At 41.0% G+C, this 27,684-nt stretch overlaps 1 protein-coding gene across 4 annotated transcripts; it reads left to right on the top strand.

Moving 5' to 3' along the window:
* Positions 1–677: 677 nt before the first annotated feature.
* On the top strand, positions 678–27,684 carry GCNT1 (glucosaminyl (N-acetyl) transferase 1). Of its 4 annotated transcripts, XM_070742696.1 has the most exons (3): positions 678–849; positions 20,797–22,194; positions 26,932–27,684. In XM_070742696.1, the coding sequence occupies exon 2, from the start codon at positions 20,886–20,888 to the stop codon at positions 22,173–22,175; it is 1,290 nt and encodes a 429-aa protein (XP_070598797.1). In that variant the 5' UTR covers positions 678–849; positions 20,797–20,885; the 3' UTR covers positions 22,176–22,194; positions 26,932–27,684. The 4 variants fall into 4 exon arrangements, with proteins under 4 accessions (XP_070598797.1, XP_070598794.1, XP_070598795.1 ...); XM_070742693.1 differs by lacking the exon at positions 26,932–27,684 and having other exon boundaries at positions 20,797–25,124; XM_070742694.1 differs by lacking the exons at positions 678–849; positions 26,932–27,684 and adding an exon at positions 2,315–2,405 and having other exon boundaries at positions 20,797–25,124.

Genomic DNA, 27,684 nt, shown 5'->3' on the forward strand with positions numbered 1-27,684 from the left:
CTACCACACTGTGGGCATGGTTTATGCAGGGCACCCTGCATTTTCTTTCAACATCTTTCAGTGCAAATTGGGTGCTCTGGGGTGGAGCTCCCTTTTTGCTACTCCACTGCCTCCCGTCCCCCGTCCGGGCAGTAGCCCACCTCTGTCCTGCAGGAATGGGGATAGAATGGGGATTTTGCGCTATCCTTCCTCCTGTCACACCCACCAAGCCACACCCACAGAACCGGTAGTAAAATGGATTTCACCAGTAAGTAGGACTGAAGAACAAAGTCTGTGCCCACTTTTTCCTTGTGTTGGTAATTGTGGGGGTAGCCCCGCAAGGCCCCCAGATATTAAAGAAAACCCGACCGCCTACAGAGGCAGTCAGAATAGAGGGAGGTCCTGGATGGATTCAAGAAGGAAACCCCATAGATTTGAGGCCCACGTTTTATCGTGGCTTGTTTTAACCACGATCAAACCACCCAAGGGTGGGCAGACGGCCCAATGCGATCTGCTACACCCGGTGCCTTCCCTCACGCACTCCTGTAAAACCTCAGCCTTCATCCTCTACAAATTCCGAACAGATAAGGCGCGATGAGTCAGAGGAGCCTGAGCTAGGCGGCGTGAGGGAAGCCAAAGGGGTAAAGAATGAGCGGCTTCCAGCTTTAAAAAGAAGCGGAGCAGCTCCCCCACCCCACCCTTTCCACTCCCGGCGCCTACACGAGGTTGGTACGCCGACCGTCCCGGCCGAAGTGGGCGCCGGGGTGGAGCTTTGGAAGGGGCGGGAAAGCGCGGAGGTCCCCGCCTCTCTTGGGGTTTTCCTGGCGCACAGCTCGACAGCCGCAGCTTCTCTCCGGTCCTTCCCGGCAGGTAGGGTGCGCGCTCGCTTTCCTCCCCTTCCCAAGTCGGATGCGTCTCCGGTTCCCCTCGTTCCCTCTCAGGTTTTGGGGGTTTTTTCCCTGGGGCAACGGTTCTCGTTCTTTCCTTTGGAGCAGTGTTTCCCAACCTTGGCAACTTGAAGATACTGTATTTGGACATCAATTCCCAGAATTCCCCAGCCAGCGAATGCTGGCTGGGGAATTCTGGGAGTTGAAGTCCAGATATCTTCAAGTTGCCAAGGTTGGGAAACACTGCTTTAGTTTAGAGGACTCCCCTAAAGAAGCGCGCTCCCGATCCCTCAGCCGCCGCGCGCGCTTTTATAGGGTAAGTCGCGAGAGCAAAAGTTGCGCGGAGGGAGCCGAGCCCAGGAGAGCGTGCAGGAACTTTGCCGAGGGCAACGAGTTACTTCAGATTAGCAACAAGAAGAATTTGCGGGGTTCCCCACCCCTCCTTCCGACACTGAAAGGAGCTTGCATATTTGTTTTTTAGGTTTAGGAGAATCTCAGATTCCCCTAATTCCCCCCCCCCAATTTTTTTTTACCTTCTCTTTATGTCTAGTATCTACAACTGATTTAGCTATTGGGGGGGGGGGGATATTACCAATCGAGGGCATGTATTTTCCTCCTTCCTTCCGAGATTGCAAAAGAGCTTGCATACTTGTATTCTAGGTTTAGGAGAATCTCAGATTCTCCTAATTCTCCCCCCCCCCCAAAAAAAGTTTACCTTCTCCTTATATCTAGTATCTACAACCGATTTGGCTAGGGGGGGGAGGAATACTACCAACGGACGCGATGCATTAATCCCCCCCCCCCGTTTACGATATTGAACAAGAGATTGCATGCTTGTATTCTGAGATTCTCCTAATTCCCCCCTCCCAAAATTAACTTCTTTTTTTTATTAATATTGCTTCTTCATTGCTTATTTGACCCCTATGACAATCGTGTTGTAGCACATGATTCTTGACAAATGTATCTTTTTCTTTTATGTACGCTGAGAGCATATGCACCAAGACAAATTCCTTGTGTGTCCAATCACACTTGGCCAATACAATTCTATTTAGTATGTCTAGTATCTACAACCAATTTAGCTAAGGGGGTGTGTGGATACTACCAACCGACGGCACGTATTAATGACGGCTTTGTAAATGTGGTTTTATTAACAAGGGGGAGACGGTATAGCGAGTATGTTTTACGCCTGCTTTAATACAAGCTTCCATCGAAGTCCCATTTCCCTGGCCGAATGTATTTATTCCAAAGGACTCTGGGCGGCTAAATTTTCCTCGAGAGGAAAAGAGAACGGGCGGCGGGCGGCACCTCGAAGCGGCTGGGAAGTTTTTCTCCATCTCACTTTCTTTTCTCCTCTCCGCCCTTGGGCTGGGAGAGGGAGGAGGAGGAGCGTCATTTATCAACATTGCGGACAGGTGGCTCTTTCGAAAGAGCGAGGAGGCCTTGGCTCCGGAAAAGGGGGTGGGGGGAATGGCTGGGCCTTTTTTTTCCACCTCGCCTGTGGAGAAATACTAGTCGGGTGGAAAAGCAGTCTTGAGTGAGGTAACTTTCGGCAGAAGGGCGCGAAAGGAACGCGGAATGGGAGTTTTACAACAGGGAGGAAGCCAGTTTTTTTCAGCCCACTTGGTTGAAGAGGGTTTAAATATAATAGAAGAAGAAGAAGCTCCCTGCCACTCTTTAAAATACAATCCAGGTACCAAAGCAAACTTTCTCACATGCACAAAGAAAAGGTACTTTGCAATTATTGAGAATGGGAGTTTTACAACTGGGAGGAAACCAGGTTTTTTCAGCCCAATTGGTTGAAGAGGGTTTAAATATAATAAAGAAAGACACTCTTTAAAGGCTATCAATACAATCCGGGAACCAAAGCAAACTTTCTCACATGCACAAAAAAAAGGTGCTTTGCAATTTACGAGAATAATTTGTAAGGGGCAGAAACAAAAATGCAAAGTCTATCTGGAGTTTCAATAGATGAGTGCATAAAGCAGCCCATGCAAACTTCCTGTTGGTGGTAATCTCGCTATTTCGGAGCTTCGTTTTTTAGACCACCACTTCCTTTGTAAGCCTGCAGCCGCCACTCAAGAAGCTCACAGTCCGGCCTTCCACACCCACCCTATAAAAACTGCAAGCAACGCTGGTCTATGTTGGGCCTCCTAGCTTAAAGTGAGAAGTGGAGTTTTGAAACTTGTCAAGGTTGGTAACCAGATGATCAGTGATAAAAACAGTGAAAGGGTTGATCTGGTACAGGGGTAGGCAAAGTTGGCTCTTCTATGACATGTAGACTTCAACTCCCAGAATTCCTGAGCTAGCATGATTGGCTTAGGAATTCTGGGAGTTGAAGTCCACAAGTCATAGAAGAGCCAACTTTGTCTACCCCCGATCTGTCATGTTGGTTCTAACTAGATATGGCATCATTGGCTCCAGATAATTAGGGGAAGAGCCTAGGGCAGTGATGGCAAACGTTTTTTGGTTCACATGCCAAAAGGGTGTATGTGCCGTCCCCCGGCTTCAGGAGGCTTCCTTGAAGCCTGAGGATAGCAAGAAACGGCCTAATGAGCCAATCGAAATTTCAGAAACAAACTTCTGGTTGAACTGTTTTGCTATCCTCAGGCTTCTGGAGGCTTCCCCAAAGCCTATGGAGAGTAAAAACGGCCAAAAAGAAGGCCAAAAATAAGTTGTTCAGCACATTCATGTGTGTTGGTGCTTAAAGGGCAACACCTCGCATACCACTTGTAGCACACATGCCATAGGTTTGCCATCAGAGGCCTAGAGCAGGGGTAGGCAAGGTTGGCTCTTCTATGACACGTGGACTTCAACTCCCAAAATTCCTGAGCCAATCATGCTAGCTCAGGAATTCTGGGAGTTGAAGTCCACATGTCATAGAAGAGCCAACTTTGCCTACCCCTGGCCTAGGTGAAGTGGGCCTGTATTTAACTAAATGAAGAGCTTCATGATATGGAAGTAATGAGGTACCAATTTGAGCTACCTATCTTGCTATGCCCATCAGGATAAATTGCATCATTTGTTCTAATGGACGAACCCATTTCAGAGAGAAGAGGAACAATATTCCTACCCCTGGCCTAAGACAACCTTGCTTTGGGTCAAGACCGTAGTAGGAGAGAATAAGTTAATGGAATGTACGTGTTGTAGGCAAACTCGTATTTGAATGGCAATGCCATGATGCTGAGACCACCAGCAGAGAGAAAAATGTTGCGGTGCTGACTGCTGTGCTTGAGCCAGCCGTTTGGATCCAGTAGTGACCTCAGTGAGTCTCAGTCTTCCTGCCTTGAGTTGAAAAGGAATCCTGTTGTTGAGTCATCATTTTAGACATTGTCTATCCACTGCAGGATGAAGACGTCATCTGCATGTTTCCAACCAATACTGTTTCTGAGCTTTCTTTTGCCACTTGGGCCCCCAATACCAGCTGTTGTGGTTGATCCATTGTGTTTTAGATCTCATCTCTTTGCGCTTTTTATCCAATGGGGTCCATTCCATGACTACATTGCTCCACCTGCCATTAGTTCTTGGTATGTGACCAATCCATTTCCTTCTCCATTGTTTTACTCTCTTGGTGATATCATATATTTTCATTTGTTCTATAATCCATGTGCGGGTCTTTCTATTGTGCGTTGTAATGCTGACGTTGTATCTTTCCATGGCTTTATGCACGATCCGTATCTTTTATATCAATTGTGAGCTTAATGTCCAGGTTTCACAGGCATATGTTAGAACAGGTGGCACACAGAGATTGAAAACTTTTCTTTTCATGCACAGCGGAAGGTTGTTCTTGAAAATTATGCTTATTTTGCTGAATGTCGACCAACCACAATTAACACAACATTTAATTTCCCTTACTGTATCATCTTCCATTGAGATCCAGGCCAAGGTATATGGAGTGGTCTAGTACATCTAGTTCTTCTCCAGAAGAAGAGAAAAAAAATAGTGAATTTATTAAACATAACATGAATAACGGTATAAACATGAAGAGGTATGGAAACAAAATGGGGATATTCTGAAACTTTAAAAGGTGGAATGTGGGGTGAGGAACATTCGTTTAATAGGAGAAAGAGTCTCAGAAAAAGCTTTTCTTCTGGATTTGGCTCTAGAGAAGTAGTGCTGCATTTCAGAAAGAAAGGCATAAAACTGAAATGGAAGCAGGCTGCTGAACACTATCAAGACGATAAGCCAAGAAGGGCTTTATAGCTTTGACAAGTGCTGTAGCATAAAGTATAAAATTAAAGTCTGACTCTTTAGGAAGGGATTATTGTCACAACATTTTTTATCCCCACTTGTTTGAGAACCGCAACATCAAAATGTCTCCTTAAATTAAAATTTATCCTGGGGGAGAAAGACCTCTAAGAGTTATCTGGAGTAGAATCTGTGTGGAAGGACTGCGAGTTTTATTACCCCAAGCATAATCCCTGCTGTTATGTCACTTCAGTGGTACTTTGTGTTGTGTATTTGGCAGTCAGGACAATGTTGAAGGATTTCTACGCATCTTCTACAGCATATCTCTTGGTGTGTCCTTGAAAAGTTTGCTTAATGTAATTTAATGTAATTTAGGATGAGAATTTGGGCCTGAAGAATCAAATTATGTCTTTAGTTTCCATTTGTGTTCTTTTATTATTTTACAATCCTTTCTATATGTGCTTACTGTAACATGGGTGTATTTATTTGTTTGCCACTCAGAATTGCCTTGAACTTCCAGATAGGCGACAAACAATTTTGACAATAGAGTTTTATGGGGATATGCGTAGAATACAATTCAACTCCATGGTATCCCAGACTCACCTAATAGTGAGATAGCTGGCGTACAAATTTAATAAATAAATCTGTCAATTGACTATACTTAATGTCAGTTTGCTTTTAAAATCCAGAGGGGTACTCCTAGCTTAAGGCAACTTTCGGCTGCTGCAAGAATTCTTAAGTTAAAGCAGCTACTGAATAGGCAGATTCAGGAATTGTCTGCAGTTGCCTTCTTTAATCTGAAATTGTGTCCACAAATACTAGCTTGGTTGATGATAATCACAGGTGCTACATTTTGTCCAGAATCTTACTTGTCCAATAAATAAGATGTAGAGCAGAGTAATAACTGGTTTAGTTTCTACTAAAATAGTTTTCCAAGTCCAATAGTCAAGAAATGTTCCAAAGCATGAGTGTCATACTCAAGGACCAGGGGTCAGAGCCAGCCCATGGGGGTTTTCGATCTGGCCTGCAGGGCCGCGCCGGAAATAGTGAAGGATCGACCCACAGTGCCTCTGCCAGCAAAAATGGGCTCTCAAGCTCCATTTTTGGCTGTGATGGCTTCTTGCAGCCCTCTGCAGTGAAAAAAGAGCAGATTCTCTTTTTCCTTGCAGAGGATTGCAGGAGGCCATCCCAGCCAAAAACAGAGCTCAGGGGTCCATTTTCTCTGGTAGAGCGCTTGGGGTGCCACAGGCTCCCCCGACACAAGTAATGTTGAGTTGGCCATGCTGCCCCCCACCCCAGGTCGAACATAACCTGATGCAGCCCTCAATGAAATTGAGTTTGACAGCCCTGTTCTAAAGTAACATGTTCTGTTTCTATTAGTCCTTAATGAGTCCAAATTCCTATTTGGTTCCAAATACAAAACAAAATTGTCAGCACTCCTTCTTTTGATCCAACTCTGTATATAAGTTAAAAAGGAAGGTTTTACACCTGGTTAAACAGCATGACATCTTTCATGTTCAAATGCTGGCACAATATTTTGCACCTATATACCAGTGCCTCTTTTTGAAGCTCTTGTTAAAATGGATCCTTTTTAAAATTAATAATAGAAGATTACAGGTGGCTGAAGTATTCAGAGTCTCTTTTGTTACAAATAATCGATTTGCTTACTTTGGGATTCTTTTGCGACAGGAGACTGGCCAATGTATAATATTACACTTGATTTCTGCAAGATTTGTGTTATGATCAATGCCATCCTTTAAAACTCCCCCTCCCCTCTACCCTAGCATTCTTTAAAATAATCCTAGATGGCACTTGAAACCATCATCACATCTGGTAGCTCATTTAAATGGCTCCATCCCTATTCAGCCTGAAAACTGATTAAAGACAGACTCTACAGCTTGAAAATCCACTACTCTTAATTTTGATTCCCCCCCCCCTTCTCCATCTTGCCTGTTGAACAGCTTTAAAGAAATCTATAGTTTATACATTTTTCCATGGCTTTTGGATTAGTCTAAATCTGTTTATTATGTTATTGATTTGTTAAGTTTATTTCCCATCATCTCTGCATCTCTGTGGGGATGTTAAATATTTCTCTCATTCAGCAGTGTTGTGAGTTAAACTGAATTGAGAGAGAACAATTGGATGAGGTTGTGTAACTAATGATACTCTTAATTTGGTCTTCTCTGATCCTAGATCCAACTATCTGGTATATCACTCTGACTCCTTGTCTTTCATCTCTATTTTTATTATTTTTCTTTTTTCCTCTCCCTGCCTTCCATCGAGGACCTGTATACTGCACGAGTCAAAAAGAGGGTGGTGAAAATATTTACTGACCCCTCACATCCTGGACACAAATTGTTTCAACTCCTACCCTCAAAAATGTCACTACAGAGCACTGCACACCAAGACAACTAGACACAAGAGCAGTTTTTTCCTGAAAGCCATCACTCTACTAAACAAATAATTCCCTCAACACTGTCAAACATTTTACTAAGTCCTTTTCCCCCCACTTAGGACTGTATGACTGTAACTTGTTGCTTGTATCCTAAGATTTTTTATTAATATTGATTGATTCTTCATTGCTTATTTGACCCCTATGACAATCATTAAGTGTTGTACCTCATGATTCTTGACAAATGTATCTTTTCTTTTATGTACACTGAGAGCACAGGCACCAAGACAAATTCCTTGTGTCTAATCACACTTGGCCAGTAAAGAATTCTATTCTATTCTATTCTCTAATGTTTCTACCAGTATTTATTTCTTTCCTAGAACTAATCATATGCCTACCAATTTATATATATTCATATATACATTTGATAACAGTATTCCAATATTTGGGAGGCTGCCACAAAGAAGAGAGGGTCAATCTATTGTCGAAAGCCCCAGAAGGCAAGACAAGAACCGATGGCTGGAAACGAATCAAGGAAAGAGATGCAGTCAAGAACTGAGGAGAAATTTTGAAACACTGAGAAGAATCAACCAGTAGAATGGCTTGCCTTCAGAATTTGTGGGTGCTCCATATAGCTGATACATGATATAGACTCAAGCAAGGGGTTGGAGTAGATGACTCCCAAGGTCCTTTCCAATTCTGTTATTCTGTGATCCATAGAATAGGTGTGGTCTACAGCAGTGTTTCCCAACCTTGGCAACTTGAAGATATTTGGACTTCAACTCCCAGAATTCCGAATGCTGGCTGGGGAATTCTGGAATTGAAGTCCAAATATCTTCAAGTTGCCAAGGTTGGGAAACACTGGTCTACAGACTCTATAATGCAAAAGTGTTGTTTTTTGGAGTAAGGAGAGATACATAGGATTTAGTTCTGTCAGGCTGACAACATAGAAGTTAGTGATGGAGATTAAGGAAAGAGCTTTAGTAATGTTCAGAGGCCTGCTTTTTGAATGAACCTTATTATGTTTGTTTTCTGTACATCATGTATTATAACAGTTTTTCTTCAGCTCCTAGCTGTAATGGTGTTACCAGAACTGGTTATGATGTTCTTTTCAAGTCCAAGAGGTTAATGTTTTGCCAGTCAAGGGGGTTCTTTTGAGAGGCCAAGCAATTTTAATGCCCAAGAGGTTAATGTTTTGTCAGTTAATTTTCCGTTTTCAGAGAACAAGCAATTTCACGTGGTGGTATGCAGATTTCTCCCCCTCCGTCTTTTATTTTAAGCATTGTCATCTGAAATCTCATCATATTTTTGAAGTCATTCCCGTAGAAAACAAACACACACACACACACACACAGAGAGAGAGAGGATTCCACAGCAGCCATCTAGGGATTTGCAGATGTTTTGTTCTCACTTTTGAAAATCACATTGCCGACTCCTTAGGCACATGAAGGAATTATTCATATTAACTGGTACTTGAACTTAAGACTAGTGAATGCTCAGTGCAGTTTAGTTACTCATTAAAGCAGAATGGGCAGAAGGGTGATTGCTACTGTCTTTCAGTGATGCCCAAGTCCTTATAAGTCAGGTTAGTTGCTAAATTTTAGTATCAAAAAGTGACCAAAGTCTTTTAACTCCATCTAATAGATCTTATTTCTCAATGAATTTGGACCAGAGAAACATAGAATTTCTTTTTTAAATTGTTGAGTTTCTTCTTCACAGTGATTCCTTTTGGGTTATAATAGAACAGCTTCAGCTTTTAACAGATGTTTTCTTTATCTAGTTATCTCTGTGGGGGGGCCGTCCCTCTGGAATCAGCTCCCTCCAGAGATTCGCACTGCCCCCACCCTCCTCGCCTTTCGCAAGAGTCTTAAGACTCATTTATGTCGACAGGCATGGGGCAATTAGATCAAGCCCCCACCCCTTTACTAAATCTGATGAGTGGTTGTGAATGAATTGGTTGACTGATTTTAATATATTTGAATTTTAGTCTGTAAATTTTTAATTAACAAATTAGATTTGTTATTACATTGTTTATTGTGTCTTGTGAACTGCCCCGAGACTTCGGAGAAGGGCGGCATACTATTATTATTATTATTATTATTATTATTATTATTATTATTATTATCATTATCATTATCATTATCATTATTATCATTATTATACAAGCATAGACATGATGCTGTGGCACAGATGATCCACTGGAACCTGTGCCAGAACTACTATTTACCAGTGGCAAAGAACTGGTGGGATCATAAGCCCGAAAAAGTGGTCGAAAATGAGCAAGCAAAACTGCTGTGGGACTTCCGACTTCAGCCTGACCGAATTCTTAAGCATTACACGCCAGACATCCTGATTGTGGAGAAAAAGAAAGTATGGATCATCGACATCGCAATCCCAGGGGACAGCAGAATTGAGGAGAAGCAGCTAGAGATATTAGTGAAATATGAAGATTTAAAAATCGAGCTGCAATGACTCTGACATAAGCCAGTGAAAGTGGTCCCGGTGGTACTTGGCACGCTGGGCGCAGTGCCAAAGGATCTCAGCGGACATTTGAAAACCATCAGAATTGACAAAATCTCCATCTGTCAATTGCAAAAGGCTGCTTTACTGGGATCGGCAAACAAAATTTGCCGCTACATCCCGCAGTCCTAGGTGTTTGGGAAGTGCCATACTGATGATGAAATACGAAATCCAGCATAGTGATGTACTAAGTCTCACTACAAGTAGCTAACTACACTGGTTATAGTTTTGTATGTAGTGATTTGTGCTCAAATGCTATTACCGGTACACTGATCAAAGCAGGATGTATATTCAAATTGAGTTTCTCAAGAATTGACTAAGCACTCTATTTAAAACACTGTGACTTCTTTAAAAATAACTGCTTCTCTGGTGTTATGAGACTATGTAACTGGAAAACTTGAGCATATTTTTCTGACATTGGTAAAATAGTGTAATGCACTTTGGGGTTTTGTAGCTAATTTCTCATCACTGACCCTGTAATTCAAGGGTGTATTCATGTAGACCTTGACTTTGCAGATAAACAGATAAATGTATCTACTTGTCACTTAATAAATTAACCCCCTCTCAATAATTTAGGGAAGTAATGGCGAACCTTTTCGGCACCGAGTGCCCAAACCAGAACGTGGATGCATGTGCATAAATGTGCTTGTGCCGGAGCACTGGAAACACGAAGTCCAGCTGGCTGGTGCGCGCATGCCTGTTTTGGGGGCGTTTTCTGGGCTGTTTTCAGGCCCAGAAAATGGGCCAAAAAATAGCCTGGAAAAGGTCTGAAAAATGGTCTGGGTTTTGGCCATTTTCAGGCCATTTTCTGGTGCTCTGGCGCCCGTGAAGACCAGTGGTCTGGTTTGCATGTGTGCACTGGAAACCAGAAGAGTAGCTGGTGATAGTGCGCCTGTCTACAAAGAGGGCTCTGCGTGCCACCTCTGGCACAAATGCCATGGATTTAGGGTCTTTTCAGATTTGGTTGAGATAATTTGCTGAATTGGACACTATTATGATACTAGACAACTTTTAACCATTTTGAAGGAGGTGTTTTCCCATCCCACCCACAGCATACAAGTCAAGGATACTGGGAGTATTACCATAACTCTGACAGGCAATATAGAATGGTGGAGCCTGGTGTGCTGTAAGATCCATGGGGTTGCAAAGAGTCGGACTCAACTTAGAGCAGTGTTTCCCAACCGGTGTGCCGCGGCACACTGGTGTGCCGCGAGACATGGTCAGGTGTGCCGTGAAGAAATAAGCTCAGCTTCTGGTCTCGCAACTTTTTGCGAAGAGAAAAAAGTTGTGAGACCGGAAGCTGAGCTTGCTTCTTTGCGCCTTCCAAGTTTTCCAGCAGCTGCGGCGCCCCGCCCGGCTGGAGCTTCCCTGTCAGCAGGTGAGCTTTGGGGCTTGGTGGGAGGGCAGCGGCAGCGGGAGGGCGGCGCGCAGCGGGAGGGTGATGGCGGCGGCAGCGGGCAGGAGCCATGCCGTGGGGCGGTGGCAGGGTGGTCCCTCTCTCTCTCCCCCTCTCTTGCTTTCTCTTTCTCTCCCCCCTGTCCCTCTCTCTTTCTCCCAGTAGCCGTGGGGCGACGTCAGGGTGATCAGCTGTGAGGCGGAGCTATGGAACAGAGGAACAGAGGCACCGACGGCGGTGGCTGGAAATGCTGGAATTGCGTGGCTGGCACTTGCCTGCTGGCTGGACCAGGACGGAGGCTCAAGCCCCACATCCATGCCCAGCGCAACGCCAGAAATGTACAGCATCTAGCCACTGCCGTCTGTGCCTCCGTTCTGGAGCTCCGCTTCACAGCTGATCACCCTGCCGTCGCCCCACGGCTACTGGGAGAAAGAGAGAGGGAGAGAGGGGGGAGAGAAAGAGAAAGCAAGAGAGGGAGAGAGAGGAAGAGAGGGGGGAGAGAAAGAGAGAGAAAGATATAGCAAGAGAGGGAGAGAGAGAAAGAGAGGGAGAGAGGGGGGAGAGAAAGAGAGAAAGAGATAGCAAGAGAGGGAGAGAGAGGGGGAGAGAAAGAGATAGCAAGAGAGGGAGAGAGAGAGGGAGAGGGGGGAGAGAGAAAGAGATAGCAAGAGAGGGAGAGAGAGAAAGAGAGAGGGAGAGGGGGGAGAGAAAGAAGGAGAGGGGGTAGAGAAAGAGAGAAAGCAAAAGAGAGAGAGAAAGAGAGATAGCAAGAGAGAGGGAGAGAGGGGGGAGAGAAAGAGAAAGTAAAAGAGAGAGAGAGAAAGAGAGATAGCAAGAGAGAGAAAGAGAGAGGGAGAGGGGGAAGAGAGAAAGAGAGAAAGACAGCAAGAGAGAGAGAGAAAGAGGGGGGAAGGAGGGTGAGGGAAAGAGAGGGAAGGAGGGCAAAAAAGAGGAAGGAAGGGAGAAACAAAGGGAGATGGAGAGAGGGGAAAGAAAGAGGAGGGAAGGGAGAGAGAGAGAAAAAGAGGGAGAGAGAAAAATAGAGCGAAAGGGAGGAAGAGAGATATTTTTTGTCCAAACTTTTTTTTACACACACACACACACACACCGCCCCCGCTCAATGTTCCCCAGGATTTTGTAAATGTGAATAATGTGCCGCAGCTCAAAAAAGGTTGGGAAACACTGACTTAGAGAATAGAATAGAATAGAATAGAATAGAATTTTTTTATTGGCCAAGTGTGATTGGACACACAAGGAATTAGTCTTGGTGCATATGCTCTCAACGTACATAAAAGAAAAAGATACATTTGTCAAGAATCATGTGGTACAACACTTAATGATTGTCATGAATGAACTTCAAGTCAAGGATATGTACAGTGTCATTCATTTTTAAAACCAAATTAATCGTTGCATCTCTGCTAAATGTTGCCTGCAATATTAACTCTTTATTATCTGCTTGTTTTTATTAAATTGATTTGTAAGGAAGATATGTAGATATCTATTTTCATTAAGAAATGGTGCTAATGTTGAGAGAATAGCACTAGGGAAATCAGATGCTGACTATTTAGAGGGGGGGTCTTAATAAACCCTCAAATTCTAGGAAGGGTAATGCCCATTACTATCACTGCACAACTATTTTGCACAAAGACTCAGTGCATCTGGATCTTGACATCCATTCAAAAAATAGTTTTAGACTTCTAAGAAGGATCCAGGTTTTCTTGCTGAATCTTTCCCAGATCTCTGATACCTGGCATCTCTCCCAAGTTTCTAGACCCTAAGCCATGCTTGACTGTGAATGCCTAAAGTTGTAGCTGCAAGTAAGAAGTTTGGTGTTTTCCTGGCGCTCTGCCTCTTTTTCTAAGTTGTTGTGAAAAGGACAGTTGTGTAATGGGAAAAGGAGGGGTAGGGAGCTTTTTTTTAAAAAAGAAAGTATATGAGTTACCGATTTTGGACTCTATGCTGTTCCAAACAGGTCTCCTAAATAAGGCTGCTGGTAACAGGTTTCCAGCTTTTTGTGAACAAAAGATACTGTTGTGCTGAAGCACAATTGCCTTCTCTGTTTTTTGTTTTGGTGTTCGGTCTTTTTTCCCCTGTAGTTTTTGGCAGACTTGTTTCTGCTAGAATTCTCTTCTCTTTTTTCAGCTTATAAGAAGTAATTATCCTGCCATTGCAGGATGGTCAAAGCGAGCTAAGTTTCCTTAATAAGGTGGTGTCAGTGGAAGCGTTGATTGTTATCTCATTCCAGCTGAGCACCTGGGCCTGTGCTTCAATGGGGATTTTTGGTGAGGGTGTCAGATAAGCTCCACAGGCGAGAATGGAGAGCCGCAGAGTGTAATGCTACTCAGGACTGGATTGCTCCCAGAGGGACGAGAGCTTTGAACGCTGCCAACATGGAAAGTCTCAAAGGGGGGGATCTGTAACTTGGCTACATAATTTATGACTGAGGTCCCCTTTGCCATTGAAACACTATCTTTTGAAGAAGCTCCCTGTATTGTTTTCCATTTTTTATGAGAGATCTACCCTCCAGATTGACCCTGGAATGAATGCATAGCAGTGTTCACAAAGCCATCCAATCTGTGCAGTGTCTTGCCCCATGTACAAACAGACTTGTTTGCAGGAATTCTCTGTAGAGCACTTTTCCCAGCTCTGTCTGGCATATGGGTGTATCTTGGGGGCAGGGAAGGGGGGGCATAGTATGATAGCTTGCAGAGAACAAGGAGCCGCCCCGAGTCTTCGGAGAGGGGCAGCATACAAACCAAACAAACAAACAAATAAATAAATACATACATAAATAAATGTACTACCTAACAAAATTACCTATTTTCAAAGTCAAAGAATTCCATACACACACACACAAACCATAATAAATTGGTTTATGTACAGGAGAACTCCATCTTTCCTTGCTATTACAAATTCAGGATAAATTCTAAGTGGAAAATTAAAAAAGGAAGAAAAGCTTCTAATAGATGATAATTTTAAGCCTCCCTCACCCCCTCCTCTGGCAATAGATCTTTTTTCTTCAGCCATTCTTTGAGGAATCAGAAAAGCAATTGTCACAAACAACAGGGCACAAAAGCTGCCTCTTTTTACAGGACAGGGTATAGAACTTATTTAAAAAAACCTTTAATGCATGCTGTCAGGAATAATCTGTTGATAGATATCGGTCAACAGTTGGAAGGGGTAAATTAAGAAATGGGTTAGCAGAACAAGACAACCTTGTGTGCCACAGATCTGCAATTGATGGCTTGAAAGGTACTGTATTTTTCAGAGTATAAGAAAAATAGGGGGGGGGATCTACCTACCAGGTATTCATCTGGCTAGCCACCCTAGTCTGTTCAGCTTCAGCACATTATTTTATCCCCTGGTTAGGGCTGGGAAAAAAGTCTTTGGAGTGAGGAGCAATGAAAACAAGCCTACAAAGACTTAGGGCTGAAAAAAGCCTTATTCGGAGGGAGTAGGAATTTAAAAATCCTACAAGCCGGAAAGATCATTAGCACCTTGTTAGGGCTGGGGAAAAACAGCTTTGAAAACGCTACATTTGGGGTATAAGATGCACCCAATTTTTCAGCCAGTTTTAGGGCAGACAAAGATGTATCTTATACTCCAAAAAATACAGTAGGTAGGTTTCAAGGTTACGGAGATTTAATTCCTAACACTGGATAACAGAAAAAATAGAGAAAGTAAGAAAATCACATTTTGCAATGAGTATTAAGGGACTTTTTCCAAGTTCCACATATCCATTGAGCAATGAAGGACTTATGTTTGCATGGATTTAATGACCAATAAATATGTCCACACAACTGATTCAAACACTAATAATTTACTTCTAATATTTTTTTAGAAATTGGGTCTTTTTTAAAAATTCAAGAAATCATAAAGAAGGCTGTTTGGTGAGACAGCTGCTAATTAATGTCTTAACCACTGGCCAGAGTCCAAGCAGATATCCTTCCCTGGAACTAATGCAAGGTTGGCAGAAAACACGGAGCTCATTAGTAAAATCAGAAAAGCCAAATTTTAACATCACAAGTGGAACAAGAAAGTCTGAAAGAGACAGAACAAAACCCTTCTGGAACAGAATGACATTGAATTCCGCACTGAAGTATCACATGGCTAAGTCTTAAATAGTCTAAGGATGAAGCCAATTTTCCTATTCACGAAGAGACCTCCTCTTGCTTAGCCACTCCTGCCTTCTAGCAGCCCTGTGTGCCCTAGCATCAGGAAGAGGTTTCTCCTCTTCTCCTGAGTCACTCATGTGCACCTCAGGAAGTACAGAAAGCCCTGGTTGGCTTTCAGCCTCTGACACCACATCCTCTGTAACCTCCTCGCTCTCAGATTCAGGTGCCAAGTGCACGGACCTATGGTCTCTCAATCCTCGGGATCTGTGTGGGACATGGATGGGCCACAACAATATCCTTGGATCTTATGAAATGATTATGTAAGCCCTGTAAATTGACTCCATAGTCCTGTAGAAATAGAGACTTAACCACAGTTCATTTAGTGAACTGACGAATTTTTCACTTACAATTGTTGCAGCATCCCATGGTCACGTAATCAGAATTCAGACGCTTGGCAACTGGCTCAGTGTCCTGGGATCATGTGTCATAGCAGAGAAATTTTGGGCTCAATTGTGATAATAAATCGAGGACTATCTGTATAATGTCCAAGTGGCTTTTTTTAAAACATGAGCTACTGTAGTTATTCAGTGGATTAAAGATCTGATGTTACTTGCATTTTATGAAGAAGTTGCTTAAAGAAATAAATGATTATAATAAAATATGATTTTTATTGAAATTGGGTAAAAAATATAGAAAGTGAGAAAACCATACGTTGTGATGTATTTATGGGTGTGCATAAATGAGAGTGTCTGATCACATATTATACACACACACACACACATACACACACACGCGTGTGCGATCTGTTTGCACCAGAGGTCTCCAACCTTGGCAGCTTTAAGACTTATGGACTTCAACTCCCAAAGCTTTGCTGGCTGAGGAATTCTGGCTGTTGAAGTCCACAAGGCTTAAAGTGGCCAAGATTGGAGACCCTTGGTTTAGACTGTATGTCTAGGAAGGGACATAATTATTAATAGAATCAACAATAGTGCTATCATTCTTCTATTGGGCCACTGTTATTTACTGAATTTCCAAATGGAACTTGTCTAGTTTGTTACAGGTGCTGGGAAAGATCATTAAGCATTTCATACAGGTATTATTAGTTTGGATAGTGCTTACCGCCCGTCAAAATGTTTTGAACAATGTGGTTTCCTTACTAAGATGTCATATCCCCATGAACATTTTCAGGAGAAAAGCTGTATTAGCTTCTATATGAAACAAGACAATGGGGATCCATAGGTGTGAAAGCCAATACTTTCAGCACTGTATACAGGTATTTTTTGACTTACGATCATAACTGAGCCCATAATACAGTGATACCTTGTGTTACAAACTTAATTGGTTCCTGGACGAGGTTCTTAAGGTGAAAAGTTTGTAAGATGAAACAATGTTTCCCATAGGAATCAATGGAAAAGCGATTAATGCGTGCAAGCCCAAAATTCACCCCTTTTGCCAGCCGAAGTGCCCGTTTTTGCACTGCTGGGATTCACCTGAGGCTCCCCTCCATGGGAAACCCCACCTCTGGACTTCCATGTTTTTGTGATGCTGCAATTTCACTGAGGCTCCCCTCATTGGGAAACCCCACCTCCGGACTTCCGTTGCCAGCGAAGCGCCCGTTTTTGCGCTGCTGGGATTCCCCTGCTGAGATTCCCCTGCAGCATCACAAAAACACGGAAGTCCGGAGGTGGGGTTTCCCATGGAGGGGAGCCTCAGGGAATCCCAGCAGCGCAAAAACGGGTGCTTCGCTGGCAGTCCAGAGGCGGGGCCTCCCAGCGGTAGCGGTGGGTTTGTAAGGTGAAAATAGTTTGTAAGAAGAGGCAAAAAAATCTTAAACCCCGGGTTTGTATCTCGAAAAGTTTGTATGATGAGTTGTTTGTAAGACGAGGTATCACTGTATCTGTTGTTCAGCAAGACAGTTCTTAAGTGAGTTATTCCCCATGTTATGACTTTTCTTGCCACAGATCTAAAGTGATCACAGATACTACAGTTGTTTAAACTAGTAACACAGTTAGTAAGTGATTCTGGCACCCCCATTTTTGCCTATTAGGCGATCGCATGAGACAGTTGCCAAGAGTCCGAATTTTGATTACTTGACCATGATCTAGTTGTATGTGTAGGCTTTTGTCCTAGAGACATTACCACTAAATGCTGCCAAGAGACTGATGCCACCTGAGAGATTATCTGAGAAGTGGAATGTCAGCATTGAGCATTCTGGTTTTGGTAGTTCTCAACCAGGGTTGAGCCTGGTTGAGGCATTATAGAAGAGAACTATTGTGTAATGAATCATTAGTGGTTTATAATAGGGGGAAGATGCTTCTTAGATTAAAGATTTATACGTAAGGGATATTTTGAACGTTATTCTGTTTAAAGCCATCTTCTAAGAGATAGAACCCTTTTCCTTTCCCGAACTTCATTTGCTATCTTCAAGTTCAGTATAACATCACAGTATGTCCCTGTGATTATGATTAATTGTGACATGTTTTGTATAACCAAATGTTGTCAGTCTTTTGTCCTTGCTAAGTAATTTATTAAAAACAGTGTTTCATATCCGAAGAATGCTGCTCTTTTATTTCGTATCTCTCTTTTGATGAGACATAGCAACTAAGCTAGCTTTTTAGTCATCTGCAGTTTTTCCTAACCTGGTGCTCATCCGGTAGTGATATGATTCCCATAATTTATGAGTAACAACTCATCCAGGTTAGAGAAAATGCTTTTTAGCTAATCTGCTTTGGTCCAACCCTTTTATTGGAATGGTGCTGTGGAACATAATTCCAAATGCAAGTAGATATTGTTGGGGCCGATTGTTTATCAAATAATTTCATTTTTATTTTACATAAATATTTTCAATAAATCTGATTGGCAGTAACAGTTTTCTAATATTCTTAGTAATCTGCAGTAATATTTAAGAACATGAAACTGAGTGGCTCACTTTATTTCATATATTTTTTCATAGCTTTATGTCAATTCTGCAGGAATTTTCAAAGTGGGCTGTTATCTAGTTTTAAGATCTGCTGGGTTTCTTCTCTGAATCCAATCTTTCCTCTTCCCTTAGCTTTTTTTATCATTAATTGGAGGTGGATTGGTCATTATTTTCATCTAATAGGAGAGGGTAGGTTTTGACAAATACTTTTCTCTTCAGTCCTGATATTTTCATCTTGACATCTTTGTACATGACAACTGGAGAGCTGTTTGGATTAGTTGTGACTTCACCATTGTGTGTACGTTTCTGCTGTGGCTTACACTGTGTAAGCTTTTTACTGTGACATGTAAATATATAGTCTGAAAACCTAATGTAAAAGGAAGCCTTTGTGAAAGTCTGCATGCTGAAAAAAAATATATCCTGGCTTAAGAATCCATCGTGTTTATCTAACTTACAGGAGAAAAAAGTGCTCTGTTTGAATGAGGTAAAAGCCAAATGGAGTGTTATATTAAAATGAGTTTCACAATTGCACAGATACACAATCCCCACAAAACCATCTTGCGTAACTGATTCTACTTTGGTTTAGCAATAGTTTTATTATAATTACAGTACAGGAAGAAAAAAAATTAATCCCCATTCTCAACACATTGCCTTTCTGATCCTATCCATTATTTTTCCCATTGGATATTTAATACAGGACATACCAATTAAGCGCAAACAATTATAATGCCTTTTTCAGAACTTTAAGGTAATGTGCGGCCAATTTATAACCTTATAATGTTTGGATGGAAACAGAAATTGAGACTTTTAGGAGCTATGGTGCCACAATGGATACAATGCAGTGTTGGAAGCTAATTCTGCTGACTTCCAGCAGTTCAATTTTCATCGTCTCAAGGTTGACTCAAGCCTTCCATACTTCCAAGGTCGATAAAATAAGCTGACTCCTTAAAGTGCTTAGACAGTGCTGTAAAGCACTACCAAGTGGTATATAAGTTTCATTTCTATTTTATATATTATTTTTGCATTATCATTATCACATTAGGCTTTCTGCTCAGGGTGGATCATTTTCTTGCTGCTAAAAACTGATAGACAATCTTTGTCCTAACATATTTATGAAATAAAACAAAGGGAAGAGCCAATAAAATAAAATGGTCATTTATTTTATTCTATTTATATGATGTAAAGGGTTATTTTCCAAATAACAAGCACAGTGTCAGGGAGACATGCTTCTTGTTTCCATTCAGATGGCTATTTAATGGGCAGAATCTGTCAAACCTTCTGAGCTTATTAGGTGAAGAGGAAAATAGGTGCTTCTTCAAATATCCTGGCTTTAAAGAACTTTGTAAGGGACAACCAGTATCTTAAATTGCATCTTGAAATCTAGTGAAATCTCATAAAAGAGTGATGGTCCATGAATATGTTTGGAAGGAGTTGGTGCTCCTCAAAGAGTTTAAAAAGGAAATACATGAAATTGTACAGATACTATAGAAACAAGGATGGTTTGCAGGCTTAGAAAAGTATGAAGAGATATGCTGAATTGTGTGAATGTACAGTGTTCCCTCGATTTTCGCGGGTTCGAACTTCACAAAAAGTCTATACCACAGTTTTTCAAAAATATTAATTTAAAAATACTTTGCGGGTTTTTTCCCTAAACCATGGTTTTTCCCGCCCGATGAGGTCATATGTCATCGCCAAACTTTCATCCGCCTTTAATAAATAGTTTTTTAAATAAACTTTAATAAATAAACATGGTGATAATAATTTAAATGGTTGCTAAGGAAATGGGAAATTGTAATTTAGGGGTTTGAAGTGTTAAGGGAAGGCTTGAGATACTGTTCATAGCCAAAAATAGTATATTTACTTCCACATCTCTACTTCGCGGAAATTCAACTTTCGCGGGCGGTCTTGGAATGCATCCCCCGCGAAAATCGAGGGAACACTGTGTACTGACTTTAGATATGTTCCTTTCTTTTTCTATTACCTTCTACCTTCAGTTTCCTTTGCTTACTACTTTCTCTTTTTTTCCTCTTAAAGGGGATATTAGGTATGCAGAAATACAAAGTTAAGTTATGAATAGAAAGCTTAAATACAGGTTTGAATTTATGTGCATCTGTCAGTGAACATACCATAACTCTATGGTTAAATCTTAATGATCAAGCATTAGTCTGTCTAATGTATGTTATAAAAGGTATCCTTTGAGGTTGGTAAAACAAGGACCTAGATTGTTAAGAGTAATATGCGGACGTTGTAAACAACCCAGAGACTGCTATAAAACTCTATAGACAGTATATAAGTGCTATTGTTATTTCTATGTCTTTCAACTAAAAGCCAAAATAAATTTACAGCAAATTATAGACAAAAGAGTGGGTTCTCCCTAACTTTATCTTTGTTTTTATTTATAGGAATCTATAGAAATGACAACAGAACTGTGCACGGCTGGAACTTAATCATGTGTACAGAGAAAGTCCCTTAATTGTCTGAAATTGTCCAAATGTTGTCTGAAATGCTAAGGAGGAAACTTCGTCACTGTGGTATCCTACGGTTTAAGCCTCTTTTGGTGTTAGTGTGTGTAGTTGGAATTGGGTCTTATATTACGGTTCACCAGAAACCAACCTACCAAGATTATGAGCATTTGGAACTGACTGGTGAACATCCTAATACAGTAAACTGTTCCAAGATACTAGAAGGTGACATAGAAGAAATTCAAAAAGTTAAGCTTGAGCTGTTAACAGTCTCCTTTAGAAGAACCCCCAAAATGACTCCAAATGACTATATCAACATGACAATTGATTGTGCCTCCTTTATTAAGAGGCGGAAATATATTATGGAACCTCTTAGCCAAGAAGAAGCGGAATTTCCCATTGCATATTCAATAGTGGCTTATCATAAAATCAATATGCTTGAGAGACTTCTGAGAACCATATACGCTCCTCAAAACTATTACTGTATTCATGTTGACAAAAAGTCCCCGGAGTCTTTCTTGGCAGCGGTAAAAGGGATTGCATCATGTTTTCGCAATATCTTCATTGCCAGCCAATTGGAAAGCGTAGTGTATGCATCATGGAGCCGGGTACAAGCTGACCTCAACTGCATGAAGGATCTCTACAGGAGGAATGTGAGCTGGAAGTACTTGATCAATCTCTGTGGCATGGATTTCCCAATCAAGACCAATCAAGAAATTGTGGAGAAGTTGAAAGCCCTCAACGATGAAAATAGTTTAGAAACTGAAAAAATGCCTTCAAACAAAGAGGTGAGATGGAAGAAACATCATGAAGTAGTTGATGGCAAGGTAAAAAATATGGGTATAGACAAACAGCATCCACCTCTCAACACTCCCATTTTCTCTGGAAGTGCCTATTTTGTTGTTAGTAGGAAATTTGTGGAATACGTATTGGAGAACAGCAAAATTCTTGCTTTTATAGAATGGGCTAAAGACACGTACAGTCCTGATGAATATTTATGGGCTACAATTCAGCGAATCCCTGAAGTTCCTGGTGCAGTTTCTGCCAGTAACAAATATGATGTTTCCGATATGAATGCCCTCGCCCGGTTTGTGAAGTGGCATTACTTTGAGGGGGATGTATCCAAGGGTGCTCCTTACCCACCTTGCAATGGAGTCCACGTCCGTTCTGTATGTGTCTTTGGAGTCGGAGACTTGAGCTGGATGTTACGGAAACATCATTTTTTTGCCAACAAGTTTGATACTGACGTTGATCCTTTTGCAATTCAGTGTCTGGAAGAGCAATTACGAGACAAAAGTCTACGACAACGCAGACACTAACCTGCGACTTCTTTTTATGGTGCATGTCTTTCTCATTCCTTTAAATTGGCAGAAAAGAGATAGAAAATACAATACCCCTTTTTTGTTTTTAAACAAAGCTTGTAGGGTGATTATCTAGCTGATTGTGTCCCCTGAGCTTTCTTAATTCTATTTTTTTTTTCTAAAATAGTTCTATTACAAAAATGATCTGGCAAAAGGCCACAGGATTTTAGCCATGAAACAAGATACTCCAGCTTGCATCTGAAAGACTGTTCACTTCCCTGTATCTTTTAAAGAATTCTGTTAGAAATCAATCTTGATTCTTAGTTTGTGTAGCCACTAAGACTACTTTCCTTAGTGGAAAATGGACAATTTTGAGGACAGTAAAGAGACAGAACTAAGTAGTCATAGTGGAAAAAATCTCAGATTAAGGGAAATTTATGAGATTATGAAATGGGAATTTGAAGTATATTTATGTTTTTATAGTCAAATTACTGAATTCTGCCTCCCCCTTTTAAACTGTACATATACAGATATACACAAAATACATGGAAGTTGGTTTTTTCTAAGCTTAATTTTTCAGATAGAATGTATTCAGTTGTGTATAAAAGTTTGTCTACAGAAATGTAGCAGAAGCCTCCCAGTTTAAAATATTCTCAGGGAAATAAAATGTATGCCTGTTTGTGTTCATTTTAATATAACTTGATATAATTTATGTTTGTTGCTTAACAGATCATTTGTCACTTTTCCATAAAGGGAGAACAAAACAGATCAGTAGAATTGTTAATTCATGATAGTTCCTACCATTAGTTTCTCTATCATGGGTGGAGCCATCATTCAGGATGGATAGTCCTTGTTTGTCCATTCAGAATGTGGACCGAATCTGTTCTTTCTCTCTTTTTGCTGGATCGGCCCACCTGGGACCCAGTTATAACTCAGTTCTCAGAAAGGACTATTGGGGTTCCCTGGTTCCCTGCCTGAATTTGGCTTCACCCAATGGATGAGAGATTTGTGAGTTAGATCTCTTTGGAAAGTGACTTCCTTTAAGATTTCTCTCCTTTCTCCCTTCTTTTCTTTTTTACCTGGGATTTTTATTTGAATTTTTCCTCTTTTTTACCTGATTGTTACTTTGAATTACTGGGAATCTTTACAGATTGATTATTGCTAATTATTATTGGCAGTAGAGCCTAGGTTTCTGCCGCTGCTTGTTGAAAGAATCAGGGGCCACTGACCGTCAGAGCTTGCTCTGATCTGCCTGGCAAATTCAAACTTCTGGCATCGACAGCTCTGCACTTGCTCTGGTTTGCCAGCCAGAGCTTCGGACAGTGCAGGGACATTGGGCAGAGATCTAAGGATTGCCAGCAGCCTAGTCCTCGGTTTAAACTATTTTGCTGATCGCCTCTTTTAAACTATCTGGCCGCTTGCTTCTTCAACACTGATCTGAATAAAACTTCAAATGGGGAGGAGTTAACATACTTTAGTTCTTCATAAATCTAAGCAGCAGAACAAACAAGATCTAGAACAGGCATAATAAGTGCTTCTTTTACAGCTAGAATTATTTTTCTTTTCTTGGTGTCTTTCCCGATGTTGTCTTGGAAACAATTTCTGGAGATGGCATGAGGAACAATATAGGACTTCAGTTTCCTGTTGAACATCCAAGTGTTCCAAAATAATCCATAATTAAAACTGCACTGGATACAATTCTATCTGCAATATATTATGTCAAATTATATTTCTTTTACATGTTTTATTACTTAGGTGTTAATTTTTAAAAAGGAGACAAAGTCTCCTTCAAGTTGAGTTAGATTTTTGTTGACGTCAAGGAAAAGCCGATCAGGTTTTCTTGGCCAGCATTGCTGACCAGTGCTGAAGGATTTATTTATTTATTTATTGGTTATCCCCATGTAGCCTTACAATCTGGTAGACAAAGTTGGAGGCAAAAGTGAAAATGTTTTAAAAGGACCTGACCCATTAACCAACCATATAGGATGAACAATTATTTAGAAATTTGATATCAAATATGCAATTTTAATTATATTACATGGGTAATAGTTGAGGGACAAAGTTTCTTAAGGATTATTTACCACGAGTTTGCCTGTTCACGCTACTTTGCACCTACTGTCCATCTTCCTTTTTTGAATGTAGGATCTGCTGTAATCTGACCACAGGTAAAATGAGTTTTCTGTAGATCATTGTTTCTCAACTTTGGTAATTTTAAGATATGTGGACTTCAGCTACCAGAATTCCCTAGCCAGCCATGAGAATTCTGGAAGTTGAAGCCCACGTGTCTTAAATTTGCTAAGGTAGAGAAATGCTGCTGTAGGATTTATCCCATAATGCATGTGATTTTCCTTAAGTTACCCTACTTAAATATTTTTGCTGCAAATTACTGTAGTAGAATCGTACGTTCTTTCCTTCATCTTTTTGTCCATGGCCATTTTTTTTCCAACTTCATCTTCCCGACAGGGTGATCATGGCCTTACTCTCTCTTAATTTGGAGTTTCCAGTAGCTGTTGAGAGGGGCTTATGTTTAGATATCTTGCTTGGCATGATCCCAAAACTGAACCATGGTAATGGGTCCTGACTTTTTTTCAATATTCAGCAAGACACTGATTTGGGTTACCTCACACATTGGATTCATTTAGCATGTGAATTAATTTTCTGACGTCTATGTTGGTAGGCTTTTTACACATGATGGTACTCCTGCTTCAGTCAAGAAGAATGGATGTCTTCCAAAAAATATCCATGCATGTGCAATAAATCATTGTATGTGATAATTTATTTTAATTTTGTAAGCTATTTCACACTACTGAAGATCTCATCCAATAATAACTGATCATAAATTGCAATTCACTGATTATAAGTGAATGGATCTTTGTTACCTACATTGGCATTCAGTTGACCAATTCTATGTTGTAATGCTCAAACACAGTTACCAAAACATTTAATAAATAATATGTGATATAGTAATGTATGGGATTCTTTATTAATCTACAGTATTAATAACAATAACAATTGTCAAGGACTTACAACCAAAATTGAGACCAGAATTCCAATGGCTAAGGCAATGCTTTTCAATTATTTTCTGTTACGCCCCCCCCCCCCTTTCTAGGAAGAAATAAACATTTTGCACCCCCAAATTCTCCGATTTGGGTCCCAATTGAATTTTTGTGATAATTATTATTTTACTTATTATAAGCTGCAAGCAAACTATTGGCTGGGGAAGGCTGCTCTACCCACTTACCTGGGAGTTAAGTCACAATGAACTCAGTAGAGCCTCTTTTTAGTTAGGCTAACATGGTTAGAGCCTGTTAACATGACCAGGGCCAGGCCAGCTTTATCAAGCCGATGTTTTGGGGTCACCGGCCTGGCCCATAAGCACTGCATCTGCCGGGCACTCACAGCGAATGGTGTGGAAGGAAGCTTTAGGTTACTGTTTGTGGCTTGCCCAGCTGCAGAGGATGGTCCTCCTTCTTCAGCAGGTCTGCCACACCGTTCATGACTACTGTGGTGCCCACCTAGAACAAGAACCCATCCAGCCGCCCCGCCCGGCCACCTTCTCTTCCGGGCTTGGAACGGCATGCAACTGGGTAAACACTCCACATCTGGGGGAATCACACATTCCCTGGGGTCACATGCGCCCCCTGGCATTGCTCTGTGCCCCCGAGTGGGGCACGCCCTACTATTTGAGAAGCACTGGCCTAAGGCAAGGTGGTGGTGAAGTGAGTTGTGCCCACTTATACAATCTTTTTGCCACAGTTGATCAGTGAATCACTGGAGTTGGTAAGTGAAACAGATGGTTGTATGTAAATCTGATCTCCCTATTGATTGATTGGTCAGAAGACAGCTGGGAAGGTCGCAAAGGGCAATCACATGACCTGGAGATGCTGGAACCATAAATACATGGTTGTTGCCAAAATACCCAAATTTTGATCACATGACCATTGTAATGTTGCAGTGGTTGAAAATGTAAGGTCTAGATCCTAAGTCACTGTTTTCAGTGTCATTGCAATTGCAAGCTTGTTAAATGAATGGTTATAAGTTGAGGGCTACCTGCAACCTTCAATCATAATTTTAGGTAAGATTTTTTATTTGCAGTTCGCAAATATTTTTGGAACCTAGACTTTATCACTTTCTTGCTTTCATGTAAAAACTAAATTTTTACATGAAAAATTTAGGGAAACTTTCCCTACAGAAAATAATACGGAATGATTTTTTTTTACTAGACCAACTGAAATCTAATCACTGATCTATAGATTCCAGTTAAAGATTCCTGGTCTAATTAATACTGTGTTTCTATAGATGCAAGAGCTCACAAAAGCATAAAATGCCAAGTGAGGGACAACCTAATCTTCAAAAAGTTATGGATGTAAATACTGCTATTTACATTGCTATTGTCAAGGAATTGCTTGGTAGAATGTAGCAAATTTGCTTTGAAATTCCTGCTTGCTTCTCAGTTGCCTGTTCTGCAATGAACAGGCAACCGATTAGAGACCAATAGTCTTTTTAGAGCATTCAGTTTTAGCTATGGTTTCTGATGTTTGCATACTTGCCATACCATGGTAAAAATTGGCCTGAACTAATTTAGCATTAGAGAAAATCTGCTGTATTTTGATGCAACTCTTAAGAACGTGATCCTTTTTGTGCTAAAGTAAAACGATATTTGGGGTTTCAAACTGTCAATCAATTTAACAAGGAAAATGCAATGCATGGGAATACTCAATATGGAAAAACATTTTGGAAATGCAAATTTCTGTGTATGTCACTTAAAATATAGGACCATTTAGAAGACTTGCTGCACAGAAGTCAGCCAATTAGTTGATTTCTCAAGTGGAATTGGTTACTGTAATTTCCTCATGCTCTGAACTGAAATATTTGCCTGATTTTTGCAAACTAGCAAGCTGAGCCTTTGGCTTGACAATCAGGTATGTATTTACATTTATTTCTTGGGAACTGTTCCATTTAATTAATCTGACTACTTAGACCTTTCATGCATTCTTCTAGTTTTATTTATTTATCAAACATGTATAGGGTAGTAGTAATTTGTATAAACATAAGATAAAGTAAAAAGGATAAAAGAGGACAGTAGGACATGGAGGGTAGGCACATGGTGTGCTTATGCACGCCCCTTACAGACCTCTTAGAAACGAGGAGAGGTTGACTACTAGACAATCTAAGGTTAAACTTTTTGAGGTTTGTGGAAGAAAGCAGAGTCAGGTGATGCATTCCAGGCATTGATCATTCTTGCTGAAGTGGTATTTTCTGCAGTTGAGTTTGGAACTGTTTACATTTAGTTTGAATCTATTGCGTGCTCATGTATTGCTGCAGTTGAAGGTGAAGTAGTCATTAACAGGAAGGACATTTTGATATATGATTTTATGAACTACATTTAGATCAAATCAGGGGCGACATAGATGTAAATTGTCTAATCCCAGTATTTCAAGTCTGGTGGAATAAGGTATAATTGCCAGTGAGTTTCCAAGATTCTGGCTGAGCTGCCTTTTCAAGCTGCCTTCGTGAAAGTCTCAAG

This window comes from Erythrolamprus reginae, chromosome 2 (assembly GCF_031021105.1).
Source record: "Erythrolamprus reginae isolate rEryReg1 chromosome 2, rEryReg1.hap1, whole genome shotgun sequence".
Taxonomy (NCBI): domain Eukaryota; kingdom Metazoa; phylum Chordata; class Lepidosauria; order Squamata; family Dipsadidae; genus Erythrolamprus; species Erythrolamprus reginae.